Below are 19,247 nucleotides of genomic sequence, written 5' to 3' on the forward strand. Positions count from 1 at the left end.
GGCCGCACAGGGTTAACTGGCTGAGTCAGGGGTAGGGAATTCGGGCACGGAGACAATGGGCCGGGGGATAGCGTGACGTAATGCCCTAGCTAACGGCAACGAAACGTTTGAAAATCAAAAGGTAGGCGCATGATTGGCTGTGCAGGATGACGTAATGTAACCCTGGATTTTCGAAATTCCAGGGCATAAAAAGGGGAACCCGAAACGGTTCAAGCGTCTTCTGATCTCCAGCCGCTTGGTGGCCGAGACTGACTCCCTGCCTGCCTCCTCGAGCCGCTCGCAGCGTCCGTGCGACGCCAGCGAGTGCAACCACGAGACGGCGATAGGCGAGGTTCTGTCCCATCTCCGTCCTCCGCCTTTCTCCGTGTCCGTGCGACGCAGTGAGAACGGCTGCGAAGTACGTCACAGGGCGCGCGAGTATTTGGGGAATTAGGTAGGGATAGGATAGGCTCTGCTCGCAGAATATTTCCTCCGGGCAATGCAGGCTTTTGCGCCGTGAATAAACGTTAGCACAGAGCATCGGTGCAGTGTGATTTGTGTGTGGAGCAGCTGCGTGGGCAGACGTGCGGCGAGAGCGAGGGCAGAACCGCAGCCCGAGCGCTCGTTAGAATAATCGCCTGCAGGGGCGCGCGTGTTCGCGCCACCACTACAGCGTTAGTGGGTGCGCGGTTTGGGATACAGCCGCCCACCGATGTGCGCGTGTTCGCGCAGTCGCTGGAGTGTTAGCTGTGGGGGCGTGTGTTGCAGTATAATTGCCCGCAGGAGCGCGCGTTCACGCAGTCACTGTAGCATGAGCGTTGGTGTGTGTGTGGTGTGGTGTGTGGTGGTGTGTGTGTGTGGTGTATCCGGCAAAGCAACCCCCTACTTCCTCGCGGTGCCGGACGGGCAACTCTGTCGTGGACAGTGTTGTGGGGGGAGGGCCAATTCTGATTGGCCCCTCCTCTCATGGCGTCTGTGACCACCACAGTGGCTAAATGGGGGGCTCTGGATGGGTGCGAGGGGCTGGTAACCCCTACACCTTCAAAAATTTTACCACAAAACCACGAATACAAATTTTTACTAATAAGCTTGTGCCGGAGGCCCCGGGGGGCCAGGCGTCTATGACGTCTCCTGGCCAAACCCCAATTGGCGGAGCCAGGAGATTGAATCTCTACCCTCGGGGCTCCTCCAGAAACAACGAAAAGCCACTTCGTGTGGTTACGTGGAATGTTCGAACGCTCACTGCGGAGGAGAGGCTGCCACTCCTGTTGGGAGCTGGACCGGTACCGCCTGGATCTCTGTAGCATTCAGGAGGTCCGGTGGACCGGTTCTGGCTCCTGACACCATGAAGGGTGGACAGTCCTCTACTCAGGGCAGCAGACTGCCAAACAACAGGGTGTGGCTCTTCTTTTGAACAAAATAATGAAGGGGGCATGGGAGCGTGGCGGTGAGGTGTGGGAAGCTGGAAGCCCCAGGCTTCTTTGGGCTCGCCTTCCCATCAACCGGAGGCGAAGAGTGGTGGTCGTGGTTACTTATGCCCCCACCGAAGACGAACATCCGTGGAGGGATGCAGGCAAAGCCGATGAGTCAGATGCCTTCAATGACCTCCTGTCACAGGTGCTGGCTAAAGTGGTCCCTCGGGATAGAGTCATCTTGTTGGGTGACTTTAATGCCCGAGTTGGTCATGATGCTGGCACCTGGTCTGGAGTGATTGGAGGGCATGGGCCAGATCAGCTCAATAACAACGGTAGGAGGCTGCTAGATTTGTGTGCAGCCCATGGGCTTGTAATAACCAACACGCTGTTCCGGTATCAGCGCATCCACACAACATCATGGATGCATGCCGGGTCCAAGCAAGAACATCTGCTGGACTACATAGTGACGGACCAGCGGATGCGAGCCCATGTCCTTGACACCAGGACCTACCGTGGAGCTGATCTGCCCTCTGACCATCGACTAGTCATCTGTAAGATGCGCCTGCCATTCTTCCACGCTGGTGGTGGGTGTACACCCAGGACCCCATTCCAACCTAAAGTGGCCTGGTCTCAGTTATCTGATGAAAGTTGCAAGCGAGAATTTCATCATCGCTTGCGGCTGGAGTTGGCATCGTCCCCCACTCCTCCTGATGTTGAGGGTAAATGGGCGAGGTTTAGGACTGTGACTCATGCAGCTGCAATGGCTGCTTTGGGTACGCGGTCCAGACCTCCCCAGAGACCCTGAATGACAGAGGAGGTGTTCAGGATAGTTGAGAAAAAGCGACAGGCCCACTGTCATCGACTACTCAGAGAATGAGGAGGCTTACCGCAGCTTTCGCTCGGAGGTTCGGAGAGCCGTGAGGCGCTGCAAGGATGGGTGGTGGTCGCGGGTTGCTGAGGAGATGGAGTCTGCCTCAGTGGCCCGCGATCACAAATCTCTATTTAAACTCCATCAAAAAAGTAACCTGCAGCGCCACACATATTACCATTATTAGGGGAAAAACGGTGATGGTGATCCAATCTCCGACCCCCAGGAACAGGTGTGTGTGGTGTGGTATGTGTGGTGTGGTGTTTGTGTGCGGTGTGTGTGTGGTGTGTGTGGTGTGTGTGGTGTGGTGTGTGTGGTGTGGTGTGTGTGTGGTGTGTGTGGTGTGTGTGGTGTGGTGTGTGTGGTGTGGTGTGTGTGTGCGGTGTGTGTGCGGTGTGTGTGTGGTGTGTGTGTGGTGTGGTGTGTGTGTGGTGTGTGTGGTGTGGTGTGTGGTGTGTGGTGTGTGTGGTGTGTGTGCGGTGTGTGTGCGGTGTGTGTGTGGTGTGTGTGTGGTGTGTGTGGTGTGGTGTGTGTGGTGTGGTGTGTGTGGTGTGTGGTGTGGTGTGGTGTGTGTGGTGTGTGTGGTGTGGTGTGTGTGGTGTGGTGTGTGTGTGGTGTGTGTGCCTGCACGGAGTAACCCCGTGCGGCGGCGAACCAGCACTTTAGTGGTGTCCCTCAGAGGGGGCGCTCACGCGGAGGGGCCGATCACCCGGTCGGCGGGGGCCTGGCGGGGGCCGATGGACGCGGGAGTGGAGGAGGGAGTGGAGGGGGGAGTGGTGGGGGGAGTGGTGGAGGAGGGAGTGGAGGGGGGAGTGGTGGAGGAGGGAGTGGAGGGGGGAGTGGTGGAGGAGGAAGTGGAGGAGGGAGTGGAGGGGGGAGTGGAGGGTGGAGGGAGTGGAGGGGGGAGTGGTGGAGGAGGGAGTGGAGGGGGAGTGGTGGAGGGGGGAGTGGAGGAGGGAGTAGAGGGGGGAGTGGTGGAGGAGGGAGTGGAGGAGGGAGTGGAGGGGGGAGTGGTGGAGGAGGGAGTGGAGGGGGGAGTGGTGGAGGAGGGAGTGGAGGGTGGAGTGGTGGAGGAGGGAGTGGAGGGGGTGGACGCCGGCCCCCACATAACTGATAAAACGAGCTCGATGATTGGAGACAGAAAAACAATCGAGTGAAATTTGACACAGTACTATACATCATATACAAAAGCTGATGTCTGGTACTGAAGATGAACTCCCGAAGCTAACACCAGGAGAGGTGTTCACTCGATTATTTGCTCGTGTATCAAAACGCTCTGTAGTCCATTGAAATACAAACACAACTGTCAAAAGTTGCAGAACAAACCTGCCAAAAAGGGTATTTAATTTATTTTGATAACGTTGATTAAAACATCTATTGAAATTGAGATGAATAAAACAATGCTATCAGCATTTTCATCGCTATAGGGCTATGTGCTTCTTGAAAGCGTATCGTTAATGCCACGGTGGCTAGGAGATGTTAACAACCTCGCCTGGTGTACAGGAGGGCGTGGGTTCGATCTCGACCCTGACGCCTCGATATTTGGAGTGTGCGTGTCTCTCTCCTCGTGGTTGCGTGCGTTTTTCTCCGGGTCCTCCCGTTGTTCCTTCCACATTTAGAATCAGCGTCACGCGTTTAGAGTGTTTGGCTGCTAGACATTTCTACATAAAATGAGCCACTTCATTGGGCTATCATTTATGGCCAGGTCGCTTCTGAAAAAGAGCTATATAGCTCAGTGGGCTTTACCTGGTAAATTTTTTTAAAGTATTTGTAGTTAACGTTAACAAAATAGTGAATGCACCTTATTTGAAACGGACATAGCTGTAATATAACACCACTAAACGTGTAGTATCTTACACACAAGGGGCCGTCCATAATTGACGTCACGCGATTTTTTACGAGTTTTGACCCCCCCTCGTCACACGGCGTCATAAAAAGTCAGACCCCCCCTCAAATATGACAGCTCTGCCCCCCCCCCCCAAAAAAATATAAACATGCTTCAAATCGCTTTAAACTATTGTCATTGTAGTGCGTATTTTATGTGGCGCTGCACTCTGAAGTTGTAGGAGAAAACATTATTCAAATGTCTATTTAATTAGGTAGAACGTGTTGTCTTTATTTATTTAAAGTTGCGCATTTTGATGTGACGTCACATTTCTCAAACCCCCCGCCCCTCCTCGTCACAAATGTCTGACCCCCCCCCCCCGCCCTAGGTGCGTGACGTCATTTATGGACGGCCCCCAACACACACCACATTCCATGCACACAACACCCTTACTTTAAATGTCACCACAGAAGATCATTGCCATGCACACAATACCAACATAACTACACACAACACGCGCACTACACACCCGCACATAGCTCCCACAATCACGTGCCACGCACACAACACAAACTACACAAACACGCACATTGCATTTACTACACACCATGCCTATTCATGTCATTATATTGATAAACTGTGACTAACCCAACCAGTAACATGTGTCGCATAATTGCATATTAACATAACAAGTATAATGTATATGACTGCATGAAACCCTCTTGGCCTTTGTAAGTCCGCAGTGATGACATCACCTTACTCCCTTGAAGACCATAAACAGGAAGACGTCTTCACAATTGCGGCAATCGCCTGATGATGCTGGTTGTAATCACCAATGAAATGTCCTAAACTCAAATTGTAAATGTTGTGGGTTTGCTCTCCAACACACCAGTGGTGCTGAAGTAACTAATTTGCATGTTTTGTTCACGTGACAACCGTTGGAGGTGGGTTTACAGCACATTTGCATTCATGTGATCGAACCCAAACGTTATTGTGAATATTATGGAAGAGTAAGAGAGGACGGAGCTAAGTATATATAAGTCAAAGACAAGAAAACATGGACTGATCAGGTTTGGAATGATTGTTGAGGTATACATCAAAATGAAGAGCTAGTTCTGTATAGTAAACGTAATAACAAGATGAGTATTTTTTTATTTAAAGCTCTCGTGACTGCAGGGATTCATATTCTTGGTTCTTTCGGCAAAGTCACGTAGAAGAGACTTTACTGAAAGAACCAAGAATATACTGTATAAGTATGCAACCAGTTTGGGATATGAGAAGCACAAACGATTTAAAGAAGGAAATCATGAATGTTGGCAGAGCCGGTCTAACCAGTTCGGCCGGGAAGGAACCTAAACAGTCAGTGATGAGGGGCAGAAGGGGGAAACGCGCACATGGTGGAGTAGCCATAGATAATGTCAAATATCGCAGTCGTAAAATAGCTGCGAATAGCAACAGCAGTGAGCAGTGTGCTTGCCGAGATGGAGAAATGTGGGCCATCAGATGCTAGAGGAACTTCATAACATTTGGCTCCAGAGAGTAGGAGACCGGTGCTTTGTGACTAGAAACGGGTTATGACCACACCATTGTATAAAATACATAGACAAGGCTTGGCATGTACGAACGTACTTATGTCGGACGGGACTGTAACCTGATCGGCTCCATTGGAGGGGGACGACTACCCAAAGTGATGTTGACAGCGGAGGCGAATCCTCGACGTCCGCTCCTCGTGAATGGGACGCAGTGGGATTTTAGTAAAATCGACTCTACGCTCCAAACTGCCTGGATGCGTTGTCATCTTAAATTGGCTTTCACCTGCAGTGAAATGTGGCTAAAACAGAAGTCATTGTCACGTGTAAGTCTACCTCCTCTGTACTCTTAAACACAGCCACCAAGCTCATGAAGAATGTAAAGGTATTTAAGCTAACTAGGTGGTTCAGACTTCAAAAAGCTGTTCGTATATTTATCTTAGCATCTTTGAGAATGTGTGCATATTATTATGTTTACGTTTGTTTACCCACGACCGCCTCAATATTCGTTTTCAGGCTGGTCCTGCCAGGTTTTCACAGTAAGGGGGTGATATCGCTACGTATCCCCCCACTTGAATAATTTGCAGGTATTCTTTTTGTAGTAGCTACGGTAAGAAAACGGAGAGCCTGGAGGAAACCCACGCAGACCAGGGGGAGAACGTCCACGCTGCACGCAGAGAGGCGCCCAGGTCAGGGATGGAATGCTTCTTGCTTCGGTCGCACAGTGTGACCGCTGCGCCGCCCTGCCACCTATGGGTGATGCTCAGAATTGCTGATCTCCAGCGTGATACATAAAATGTGTCGATGAGCGAGGCATGATGAGGAGCTTTGAGATTGAAATGAATGCATCAACAAAAAACTGTCATTCCAGAATAAAACACCGCACAAATTTACAGTTTTCTTTATTATTTTTTTATTGACATCCCAGATTTGGTTAACATTAATGGAATTAAACACATGAACTCAATACAAATAAGACAATGGGAGAAACATCTTGCGTAGAGAGATGATATTACAAGGGATAGTTATTTCAATTTAATTTAACAATGGTTTGGGAATTGACATTACTTTTCTTCTCAATCAAAATTTGGTAAATACTTTAGTGTTCATGCCCTGAAAAGTGTCCATCATTGTCCTCTTCAAATAATTGGTCGACAGGAGAGTAAAAAACATAAATCAGTCATCCACAGGCCACATTTTGGAAAACATGGGAAAGTGGTCAATAAAATGGCATCGACTTCGTTTACATGCAGGAGGTCGGACTACAGGCCGACTAAGCACCTGAAATAGCACCAAACGCATTCTCCGAGTTCTGCAATTGTCAGCACTGTTGGTCTAGAACCCTCATGTTTGTAGTGCCACAGGGACCCTCTGAATAGCTTGAATGTTTTCTTTGTTTACTGAGGTAGCTGCATCTGTGAGGACGCTTTGAAGTAGCACCTCCAATCCGAGCAGGTTAAGATCCGTATATATTACACACGGCTATACTCCCCATCGACGTGCTTTGGGAAACCTTAACGAGACTCAAAAACGCAACAGGCACAAAGCACGACCGGGTGTAAACATTACATGAAAACTTCTGGCACTTGAAGCACTAGCGTCAGTTGAAACCACCTTGCGCTGGCTTCTGCGGGGTAGATGAACGTTCCTTGTTCACAATGAAATCCAAAATGCAAGCGGGTGGATGGACCGTTTCTGGACAGGAATCACCATTTCAGTGCAGCAGTTCTGGAGATGTGTACAGAGGGCTGTGTCCCTTTACAGGAAGCAAACTGGGCCAACATCTACACCAAACTCCTGATCGGGGCCACCCACATCCTTGGGTGCGATGTCCACAATAGGCAGACGGCTGGTCTTGGGTGTTCTGTACTCAATCACCGTCTTGCCCCACTGGCCGGTGTGCATCTGCGAACAGGAGCAAAGGCGCACGCACTCTTAGAGCCTCCTTACACATTCACGTTCAAGTTTCAAGGTGACTTTGTTTCACCAGGTGAGAACTCGAGAGACGAGAATAATCTCACTTGCAACGGTGACCTGGAGCCGTTAGTGGGCGATGATTTCTATGTATAATCCCAATTGAGCAATGTGTGGTGTCACTTTTAAATTGAGCAAATTTGGACCCCGATGATCAGTCACATCCACCGTGAAGCAGACGCCGTGTATCATTATGGTCATTACTTCGGCAGTATTAATCAGGGCGGCTGCTGGATTCGAACCGTGAGCCTCTGCTATAAGCAGGAAACGCGCCACCGGTGGGCTGCAAACCGAAGGGCAGGGGAGGCCTTTGTCCAGCAGTGGATTGACAAAAGTGCTGTCCATGTACACATTTACGTGAACAATTAACTTGATTAATATCACATTGTCAAGCGTGTGTGACTGTGAGTATGCGAGGCTGTAATGAGTTTGAGGGTGTAGAGTATACACACGTAGGGTTATTGACATGTGGCGCTGTGTTGAGTTGTGTGTGCGGCTACGCATGGCAACATTTGTCTAGTGAGGTCGTGTGCGATGCGTGTGAGAGGGCGGGTGTGCCTGTCTGTGACACCATGTCGTAGAGTGGTACCTGTGTGTTTATGAATGTGGCTGCGTGTGACTATAGCGAATACATTTGGCCAAATATGTAGCACGCACAAGTTTTATTTTGCTTTTTCTGAGTGTGGCATGAGTGTGCATGTGCGCTGTGCTACGAACCTGGCGATGATTATCTAAACCGATCCTGGGCCTCCCCTAGGTCGACTCACCTGGAAATGAGTACTTGGTGCGATGTGTAAATGTCAACACTAGGGAGACAAAGGCAGCCGTGCATGGTGCTGGCCACCCACGCCCTCCTGTGCCATTCCGGCCTTCATAGGTGCTAGCTAACAGCACTTTCCCCTACAGTCTGCTAACCCTGTACGGGGGATCTTTGTCTTTGCACGCGTGTACGCACGCCAAGTGGTGCAGGCACTTACGGTGCAGCCGTCTTCCAGCACAGAGTAGGCCAACTTGGAGTTGCCCTCGGCACGGATTTCCATCTCGTTGGAGCCTTGCAGCAGCAGCGCCTGCTGCAGGTTCCCAACGGCTCCGTCCTGGTACGCTACGCTGTTCTTGCAGTGATACGTGATCTTCTGGGAGGCCTCCGTGGAGAAGAGGCGCAGGAACGTGAGCTGGATCTCTGTGCTGTGGCTGTCTTCTCCGTACGTGAACTGTGCACAACAGGGGGAAATCATTCGCTCGATTGAACAGTTACCCTCTCGTTGACAAAGACGCACAAACTTTGACCGCATCAGCCCACGGATGGGTGATAAATCCAGAAATTCACCCGGAAACGAGTATGGACACTTGGAACCAAATCCTCATTGTAGGATCAGATAACCTCGGTGAGACTCAGGCCAGGAATCAAGCCCAGGCAGCAACTAGATTGTGTGAGCAATTAAAGAGCCAACCTCCCTAATTAGCCTCTTCAAAGAGTCAAAGGAGCGAGCTCTTGCTTCTGCATTTTTCAAACTAAATGGACGAAGAAAGCTGAATGACTAACAGCCATGGTGTACAAATGACGAGGGCACACACTGGACCACGAGAAGAGCCAATTCTCCACGTTACCAACCCGCGTTGATGTCCTTTCTGCTGTTTCCCATTAGCAAATGCCACCCCCCGCACCTCTGAAGCAGCAGCAGCAGCAGCAGCATCGCGTGCGCTCTGCGCCATTGCCAAGTGGGCCGTGTATGTGTGTCTGTGGCTGGACGCGTGGCAGCAGCAGCAATGACCTGGGCATCTGGGCTCATCGTCACTCCGAACCAGACGTGCTTCTTGCTCCCGCTAGGCTTGAGCCACCAGTTCTTGCGGGCGATGCTGGGATTGTCGGCGTTCATGCAGCTCTCTCCCGTCTCCATGTTGCACCAAACCTGGATGGCGTCCGACTTGGAGCCCTCGTTGGGGTCAATCCAGTACAGGCCTGGTGGGACAGGAGGGCACCGTTACGCCACAGCAGGGGCGACAATGCCACGTGTGGAATATTTGAATGGTGGTAAGTGAAGGCGGCACATGTGTTGGAGGTAAGGTGGTGAGAATTTTACTAGCTTACTGCAATTGCCCAGTTAAACCTTTGAATTATCAAAAGTACCACGACTTTCAAGTTCATTTATGATTGGGAAATCTATGTTTAGTTACTCCATTAAATTAAAATATTATTTAAATTAGTCATTTTTTTACTAAGTCACGTTTTAACTTTTTTATAATTAATGCTGCACATAGCTGTAAAACGGTCATTTGCACTATTTGAAATAACCCCTGCAGGCGCTAACATCTACGTTTACTGCCATTGCTTTTTAGACGAATCATCCATCCACCTTGCACCACACCGCGTGTGCATGCCGCCTCTGGCCGCTGCGGCGTGTCGATGCGGTGGGGTGGGGGGTGGGGTGGGGTGGGGGTGGGGGCTACGCACCGCTGGGCAGGTCGGGGTAGCACAGCTTGAGGTTGCGGCAGGTGCGTGCCGGGTTCTTCTGCGAGCCGTCGGGGCTCACCATGTTCTCCACGCGCACATTCAGGGAGCTGATGGAGGCCTCCAGCTCCAGATTGCGCTCGCCCTGGTTCTGAGCCTCGTCGGCGGCGAAGCCTCCGGACGGGGGCCCTGGGGGGCCGGGGGGACCGGGGGGACCCTGCCGGGGCACAAGCACGCGTTGGGCACGCGTGGCACGCGTTGGGCACACGTGGCACGCGTTGGGCACACGTGGCGCGCGTTGGGCACACGTGGCACGCGTTGGGCACACGTGGCACGCGTTGGGCACGCGTTGGGCACGCGTTGGGCACACGTGGCACGCGTTGGGCACACGTGGCGTATGCGTGGCGCACGCTTCGTTACGCACGGCCCTGCGTTACGCTCGTCACTTGTCTGATGAACAACGACAGGGGCTGGTTGACACCGATCCGAACGGTCCAGTGCCGTACAGTGTTGAACACATCCACCTCCTGTCATTTGATCTGAGTGTGCAATGTTACCTTCTGTTGTAGATGATACTCGCTGCAGTAATGTTATTTTCACATATGACAGTCAGTTGCATGCAATATTATGGGACAGCAGCCATCCAGATGAAGGCCGCTCACAATCACGTACAACTTTTAATATTGTCTGCCCATTAATAATTCATCAATTGAACTGGGTTAGGGAATAGCTGAAAAACTTATTTCAAAAGTAGAAAATTGCCATCTGCCATGACTGTCATCAATGAGGACTTCTGCGCCAAGCAGTGAGAGTGGGTATGCTGGCATGCATTGGCTGCTGACGAGGTTGGTACGTGGGTTTAGGAGGTGGGTGAGCTGCTAGTTGGGGATAACCTACTCAGCATATGGGTTGGTAGATGTATTCGATATTGAAAGAAATATTGAAGGTTTTGTGTATGGGCCAATGCGTGGGTGGCCAATGAGAGCAAATGGGTGGGTTGTTAAGCGAGCGGCACTTAGGTGGGTTCATGATGGATGAATTCATGCATGGGCTGATGGGTGAGCTGGTAGGAGGGTTCAAAGGTGGGTGAACTTGAAAGTAGTTGGCCTATTAGTTTGATGTTTGGATTGCTTGGCTGGATAAAGACGGCAGATAAACCGTCTGGCAGTTGATGGAATGCAGATGTGGGGGCACTCACGGCGGCGCCAGCTTCTCCGTTGCGGCCACGGGGGCCGGCAGGACCGAGGGGACCAGGAGCACCGTTGGCACCATCCTTACCGTGGGAACCAGCGCCACCAACGGGACCCTGTAGGAGGCATGTGCAGAGGCACTCACATCCTCAACAAACATCGCCAGCAACACAACAGTGGCGGTGAGATGAGCATTGTCGAAGTGCTGCCACCCCTGGTTTGGTGAGAGTCTGCCCTCTCGTGATGCCGGTGCCGACGGCTGCCCCCCCCCCCCCCCCGCTTCCCCGTAGCATAATTGAGCAGAACCCTGAGCTTGACTCCAATGGCAAGTCCACTACGCTATAGATGCTCCTTGCACGATATCAACCTCTCTGATCTAGAGTCCTTGCTGTGCTAACTTAGCCCCTTTTAGCTGGTCAAATAAAAAGTGCCTGATCGGCAACGTCACTCTGTTGTTTAGACATTCACATTTACTTTATTGGTTCTCCGAGTTCATCAATTCGGAGGATTCTCCTATTTACACGATTCTGAAACGGGGGACCTCGCTGCTGCATCTCAGCGTGCACTCACCCTCGCTCCAGCAGGGCCCGCGGGGCCGGGCGTGCCGCTCTCTCCGCTCAAGCCCTGGTCGGGAGGAGGAGGTTGCACACAGACACGAGTGGTTAGTTCCTTTGGCGGTGCGTTCACTCACAAGACCGTTCCCCGCGGCGGCGGTGACCGTGCGGACGTGGCGGCACGCGGCACGGCGGCAGAGCGACTCCCTGCCGGTGAGACGCCGTGGCCACGGCACGCGGTGCAGCACGCGGCGAAAACCGAAGAGGAACGGCGAAAAACAACGCGGGGAAAACTACAGCCGGTCGGCGCGTTCCGGCCGCGTGGAACGCAGCTCTGGTCGTGCCGACACGGACAGCCATTCAGCGTGGAGGGGTCCGGAATGGACGCTGCTGGTAACGATGACATAGGTGGTGCCGATTACAGATACGTTGAGGAAAAATTCTGGTCAATGTACTTGCTTGATCTTGAAAAAAGGATAATGAATATGGACATTATGACATGAATGATCATCATTATTGAAGCCTAATATATGATGATGATGATGAAAAAAATTGAGGTTTTCAAAATATATAATTTGATATATTTGCAATGAATTCGCGGTAGTTGGACAGAATATATTGTGGCTGTGTATGTGCGGCTTACTGGTGGGCCTGGTGGGCCAGGAAGACCGGCGAATCCACGGTGGCCCTTGTGTCCTCTCTCTCCTGCTGCGCCGTTGTCCCCTCGCTCTCCCAAGCCGCCCAAGGGGCCCTGCACGGCACGAAACGATCGTGTGCGTGATGACACATGTGAGAGCCTGTGTTGTGCGGGAGAGCGTGCATTCGTGATTTATCAAGTTGTGTGCAAGTGCGATCATAGGTGTGATAGTCTGCTCGACTGTGTCTTGGGTTACGTATTGTATGTAACTGTAAGAGCGAGCGCACAACTGTGTGCACGATTTATGAGATCGTGTTGTTCATGTTGTTCATGTTGCAGATGGCAGTGCCCACCTTGGTGTGTGCGTGACTGCGCGTGTTGAGTTTGTGAAAGTCAACTCGTGTGGATGCGCGACCGCGCGTGACCACGTGGTGGATGCGTTGTGCGACGTGTGACGTTGCGCACGTGTGTGGCGTGTGTCAACGCGTGAGTGAGCTCTGTCATGCAGAGGTGCCACCTACCACGGGGCCACGGGGTCCAGGTGGTCCGGCAGGTCCGGATGGCCCTGCGGGGCCCTGCAGGCACACGGGAGGTTAGATGCAGCGACCCGCTCAACACACACTCCGCACTACCAGCACAGCACACACAGTGCTTTGCTGAATATCAAATGCCGTTTAAGAGTTGTATCTGTATTGTTTGATATTTTGACCTTATACATTGTTATTTTTTTAAATCTTTTATTGCACATGCACTGTATTACTTTCACGACCCAGCTCTCCCTAAAATAAAGGAGGAAAAATAACGCTTATGCACAGGTTCTGCAGTCACGCTTTCCAACACGCGGTTGTCCTCGGAAGTATTAAATAAGCGATAGTAGTGGTGCTCGCACAAGGAGCTAGAAGCCACGGCGTCCCAAGGCCTAGGCCCGTGATGAGGCACACGGCTCGGATCACCGTCGCTGCTGACGGGGGAGGGTGGGGAGGGAGACGGGCCGCGGCCGGCAAGTCCAGGAGGCCATGCCGGCAGGGCCGGGAGATCAGCCCGCGTGCATTTAGCGCTGAACTTTGTCTCAACGATTGGGGCGACCCTTTGATCAATTGGGCCAACTTTTTTTGGCAAGCTCCTTACAGCAACACAACTGGATACTAAAGTCCGATTGTGCTGAATCATTTGGTACGAGAGTTATCGTGATCCCTTCTTACAGAGAGCGCACGGAGTTAATGCATTGCTAATGCTTTCAACCAGAGTTGAAAAGCATTGAAAAGAAAATTTAGTTCCGATGGGCTCTTGTCTGTTTATAAATAAAGGAACAGATGAATGTATTAAATGATCAGGGCATCACGCAGGATTGCAGACCCAGGAGAGAGAGGGAGCTACAGGCAGAGGTAACGCTGGACAGGGCAGTCCCAGTGCCTGTATGTGTGCGTGCGAGAGTGCGTGCGAGTGTGTACGCTCCACGCGAGTCCTTACAACGTCTCCCCTCTCTCCAGTGCGGCCTGGTGATCCTGCCTGGCCGCTAGGACCAGATGCACCCGGGGCTCCAGCGGGGCCGGCATTGCCAGGGGGACCACGGTCTCCCTGCACTCACGGTAACACCGCCACGACGACACCCACACACCGTCACCATCCCGGCCGACACGCCGCCCCCACCCGCACCACCCCCGTCGTCGCCACCGCCACCATGAACACCTCCACCCTCATCTCCACCACCCATGCCACCAACACAAAGGCCAACGCAACTACCAACAGCAGCGACAGTATCTGTAGCACTAACAATACCATCAACAACACCACAACCAACAATAATGGGTGAGTGGGTGAGTGAGTGGGTAGGTGAGTGAGTGAGTGGGTGACTGGTGCTGCACCTTTGGCCCTTGAGGTCCATCACGTCCTGGCAGGCCATCAGCTCCAGCAGCGCCCTGAACACACGGTCAGAGTGCCACAGCCACACACGTGTGCGGGTCACCATCGCGATCACTCCAAGAGTAAGTTGACTGTCATTACATTAAAAAGGGTTATATTTCAGATGTTCATATGCTGTATTATGTAAGAGTCATGAAAATTATAAATGTCATGATAAATGTGTTCTGTGCAGTATCTGCATTTTCAGATGCTAGATACATATTTTATTTAATTCATCTGGTAATTAGTGTTAATTAGGCACTCGAATAGTAACATACAAATTATAACCTGGGGTACTCTATTCGAATTAATTCAACCAATAGTTTTCAACCTTACTCTGGCCCCGTGAGAGTTGCCAGCGTTTTACAGGAATCTACAAACATACACACGCTCTGCTGGCATGGTGTTAGTGAACCTCACGCTAATTCGTTCATTTGGTTGAGCTGAAAGCTCTCCGTTGAAAGGAGACACGTTCAATTTCCAGCCAGGGCCAACTCAGCCTCCCATCTCTCCGAAGCCAGTGAAACAAGTCCACCTGATCAGCTGTTCCACGCGGGTGAGAAGTCACCAATGTAGATATTTTGCTGGGACTGGTCCCTCACCAAAGGGACGTAAAAATCTCAGCATTGGCTCAGCAGTGCCAACAGAGGCAACCGCTACACGTGAACCCGGCGACATAGTTTGACCCCGACGACACCGTTTGACCCTGTTGAGGCCGTTTGACCCCGGTGATACCGTTTGACCCCGACGACACCGTTTGACCCTGTGGACGCCGTTTGACCCCGGTGATACCGTTTGACCTCGGCGACACCGTTTGACCGCGGTGGCACCGTTTGACCCCGATAACACCGTTTGACCCCCGTGACACTGCTTGACCCCGGCTCGCTCGGCGTATGCTGGGAACACTCACGTCACGGCCACTGTCACCGGGGGATCCTGCGGAGCCCATGGCACCGGCGGGACCGGCTGACCCCCTCTCTCCACTCGGGCCGACGGGACCTTGCTTGCCAGCCTCCCCCTGCACACACGCACAAACACAAACATCCCCCGTATAGCCTTAACAGACTGTTGGGGCAAGTGCTGTTAGCGAGTCGCACCTACGAAGGCACCAGGTACTCATTTGAGGCTGAGTTGACCTAGGGGAGGCCCAAGTCCGGTTCAGATAATTGTCACTGGTGTTGGCCATGAGCGAGAATCGAACTCGGGTCGCCGGTTTCGTAGCGCAGCGCGCTAACCACGCACGCACACACACACAAGCACCCACGACGCACCGCAACTGCCATTCACCACCATAATGGGGATGATGTCACCAGGGCATCCGGAGAACCCCCCCCGCGCCCCACTGAGACTTGCGGTGAGGCACACTGCGGCGGCAAGGATGGCGTGGCGCACGGCAGGGCGCTGTGGCCAGCACCAGGCCCCAGCGCTTTTCACCTGACGGTGCTGGTGTTTACATACCGCACCAGCCACCCACTTGGCACTGAATCAATTTGGGCATTGCCAAGAACTGGTTCAGGCACAGTGTCATAACCACGATAGTGCTACTCCCTAACAAGTAAAATAATCACTTATTCACATTGAAAGGGATTAACCCTGTGAGTTTATACAGGGCGTCTGAAATTATTTTGTTGTGTGGTAACTGCAAAGTGAAGAAAGCTTAGGTAAATAACAGTCATAACATGTATTCACGCCACAGACATGACCTTGCAAAGAATTCAGAACGGAATTCACAATGAGAATCTCATTCGGAGCCTTTGCCGCATCACATTCGATGGTTAAATGTCAGTTGTGCAGAGTTTAAATGTGGAAGAGGCCTGGAAGTATGATCTATGTTCTTGGCGTTCTTAAATATCCACAGCTCAGTAAACTGCCAATGAGGTTTATGAGCACACCATGGGGAAAATCATCCGATGGTAAAAGTGCTACAGTTTAAACAAGTGCTGAGTTGCCATGGCCGCGGGTCATGATGTCACATTTGAATTGGTCACATACCACCTGATCATCACAAGAGTGCCTTTCAGTAACTTCCCCTTGTGGCTAAAGCAAGTTTATAATTTGCAATGAAGTCATATGAACGCACGGCTGGGAGAAAAGACAAGGGGTTCTACGAGGCTGGATCAACATCGACTGATGAAGAAGAGGAAGGAGCTGCGCATACAAATGACCCGGCCTCGTGGGGGTCATCCGCCGCTCCCTAGAGCGTCGACTTGCTGCGTGCGGACGGCGCTGTAGGTGTGGTGACCGGCACTCACCACAAGACCAGCAGGGCCACTGAATCCCCTCTCTCCACGCTGTCCGGGCAGACCCACGACACCACGGCTACCAGCCAATCCCGAGGGGCCGGGGGAACCTTCCGCTCCCTACGTGCGCGCACATACACACACACGCACACAGATTATGCACAATCACACGCGCGTGCCAGCGCTCTGCGCGTCGGCAAACCGATGCGCGGTGGTTCTGCCGGCTTCATTCCTCACAGCGCACGCTTTGCCGTTGCGCGCGTCGAGGACCGACTGAACAGTCTACAAAAACCAAAGTGCACGTGCTTAACGATGAACGTAAACGACGTGAGCGGCCCTGAAAGCATTCTTCCGATGCAGCGTGGCCACTGAACTTGAATGCAAGTTTGTCGCGCGTTGTTTCGGTGCAGTTTGCCGCGAGCGTCGCCGCGACGACGGAGAGCCGCGCAGAGCGGGCTGCACGTGGGCGGCACTCACCACGGGCCCGTCGTCTCCCGGCGCCCCCTTCTCGCCCGAGGGCCCTGTGACTCCAGCAGGGCCTGGAGCTCCCGTGCTTCCTGGGGGCCCGGTCTCTCCGCGAGGGCCCTTGGTGCCCTCCTTGCCATCGGGGCCGGAGGGGCCGGGTGGCCCGGGGTTTCCCTGCACAGAGGCAGCAGCATCAGCACTGCTCGCAGCGCTCTCCGTGGCTCCTGCTGTCATCTGCATGACGCTGAGGCTCCTAAAGACAACTCGTTATTTGTTTACCCAGGACAGCCTCGCCGAGTCTCAGTTTCTGCAGTAGGGGGCGATATTGTTACGTGTGATCCCAATTGAGTTATTTGAGGATAATATTTCCACTTTGAGATGTTTGGCCAATACCGGTTACATCGAGGAACGTGAACTTGCAAGGTGCTCTCCGATTCAACAAGAAGCAACCCTCCACTAAAGACTGCTGCAGTCTTAGTTGATGTTCATTCAATCCACATTAGTGTGTGGGTTCGAAGCCTGCGTTTCAGCGGCCACGTGGTAAAGAGCTTTCGAGTAAATGTACGGTAGAGGGCGGCACTTTGTGAACAAGCGATGTCCTGCATCGATTCCGTTAGGGGCGCTACCGCAGGAGTCTGCAGGTGTGCTCCTAAACAGGTGGGGAACATCAGTGCAGCACTCAGATGTCCCAATGTATAAATCACAAATCTACGCACTGCATACGTCCACCGACATCGCAACAATGTCACTTCCCCCCCTGCCCCGCCTCTGCCATTGAGGGCGACGTCACGCCGAGTGGGATCGCAACTCCCTGCGAGCGAGTGGCTCGGCAACCGCGCGGCCGTGGTGGCTACTCACAACGGGGCCGGCAGCGCCCACGCGACCGGCAGCGCCGGGGAATCCAGATACACCCTGCACACACACGCACACAGGCACACACACGCACACAGGCACACACACGCACAGGCACACACAGGCACGCCGATACATAACCACACACCTCATTGCTAATCGCTACTGTACTTACAGAAAACATACAAATTATACGCATTTATGAAGACAAGCCACCGACTTGAGGTTGCGAAGGCAGAGCAGGAGGAGGGTAGAGGAGTGGGAGGTCGAGACTGGGGGGTGAGGAGCCGTGTAGAGGGTGAGGAGGAGCTATGTGCGGAGACAAGGGAGGAGTAGGTTCTCACCCCTGGACCAGAAGGACCGCGATCACCCTTGGGACCGGCTGACCCGGCAGGACCCTGCGGGGACACGCAGAACGACACTCAGCCACGGAGACAGCCGCGCTCTCGCCAGTCGTAATTGGCGTGGGCCCCCGACAAGCCGACGAGTGACGCCGCCGCCGCTTACCGCGGGACCGGCGCCTCCTGCGGGGCCGCCTGGGCCGGCAGCCCCCGACTCTCCGCGGGCTCCGGTCTCTCCCGGTTCTCCCTTGCCACCGGGCAGCCCGTCCAGACCCTGGGGAGAGGTTCGCACGCGGGGCGGAGCGCAGGCCACGGTTAGCTCCGCGAGCGCGCGGGGCGGGGACGAGCGGCCGCACGCTCGCTGGAGCAGGCGGCGCAGCCGGAGCTCGGAGCACGCACGGCAGATATACGGAACGGATGTCATGTTATAATAATAATACGGCGTTCGGCTTGCACAACCGCTGTGTGAGCACAACCAACGGGAGTCGTTTCGCTGTCACAGTAGAAACCAGCATGGCAGCTGTGAACGCAATCCCGGAGAGTATCACCTGATACGGAACATTCTCCTGTCCAGTTTGATATCATAATGCTGTGGCTGAAACAAGGATTTTCGGAGTTGTCGGCTGCACAACAAGAATCTCTTTGAGTCTTGGGTGTATTTACCTTAAACGTAAGAACCCTAAACGCGAATTACAAAGGCTCAATACGCTTTATTGCGCGCTACGATTCCCAAACGTACATTAAGGACACAGTTTAATGTTCAATTGGCGGCATTAAACGCAGCACAGCAGCGCTGTGCATGGTATGCTATCCTACGCACTGCTCATGCCGTACACGGCACCGTGATTCATCGTGAATGTATGGGCAGTCTAAACGCCATTGAAACCCCCGGCATACGAATCTCAAGCTCGTGAACTGAGCAGTGTGGCTGCAGTCCCTGTTGAGGCAGTATCGGCTACATCTCTCTTATTCTAACTCAACGTAAAGTCAGAAACAAAAGCTGGAAAAAAGGGTGATCATATTTTTT

The 19,247-nt window shown here is 52.8% G+C and overlaps 1 protein-coding gene across 1 annotated transcript in view; it reads right to left on the reverse strand.

Moving 5' to 3' along the window:
• Positions 1–6,505: 6,505 nt before the first annotated feature.
• Positions 6,506–19,247, reverse strand: part of LOC116940795 (uncharacterized) — a 45,726-nt gene continuing 32,984 nt past the window's right edge. The window contains exons 33-48 of the mRNA XM_032950999.2: positions 18,387–18,494; positions 18,224–18,277; positions 17,886–17,939; positions 17,040–17,201; positions 16,575–16,682; positions 15,233–15,340; positions 14,286–14,339; positions 13,891–13,998; positions 12,942–12,995; positions 12,427–12,534; positions 11,800–11,853; positions 11,238–11,345; positions 10,043–10,256; positions 9,363–9,550; positions 8,568–8,801; positions 6,506–7,521 (exon numbers count right to left, since the gene is read on the reverse strand). Of these exons, the coding sequence (XP_032806890.2) occupies positions 7,375–7,521; positions 8,568–8,801; positions 9,363–9,550; positions 10,043–10,256; positions 11,238–11,345; positions 11,800–11,853; positions 12,427–12,534; positions 12,942–12,995; positions 13,891–13,998; positions 14,286–14,339; positions 15,233–15,340; positions 16,575–16,682; positions 17,040–17,201; positions 17,886–17,939; positions 18,224–18,277; positions 18,387–18,494 (1,863 nt within the window). The 3' untranslated portion in view covers positions 6,506–7,374. The remainder of the gene's footprint in view (positions 7,522–8,567; positions 8,802–9,362; positions 9,551–10,042; positions 10,257–11,237; positions 11,346–11,799; positions 11,854–12,426; positions 12,535–12,941; positions 12,996–13,890; positions 13,999–14,285; positions 14,340–15,232; positions 15,341–16,574; positions 16,683–17,039; positions 17,202–17,885; positions 17,940–18,223; positions 18,278–18,386; positions 18,495–19,247) is intronic.

Source organism: Petromyzon marinus, chromosome 10, assembly GCF_048934315.1.
Source record: "Petromyzon marinus isolate PM22_M1 ecotype Great Lakes invasive population chromosome 10, UKy_Petmar_22M1.pri1.0, whole genome shotgun sequence".
NCBI lineage: Eukaryota > Metazoa > Chordata > Hyperoartia > Petromyzontiformes > Petromyzontidae > Petromyzon > Petromyzon marinus.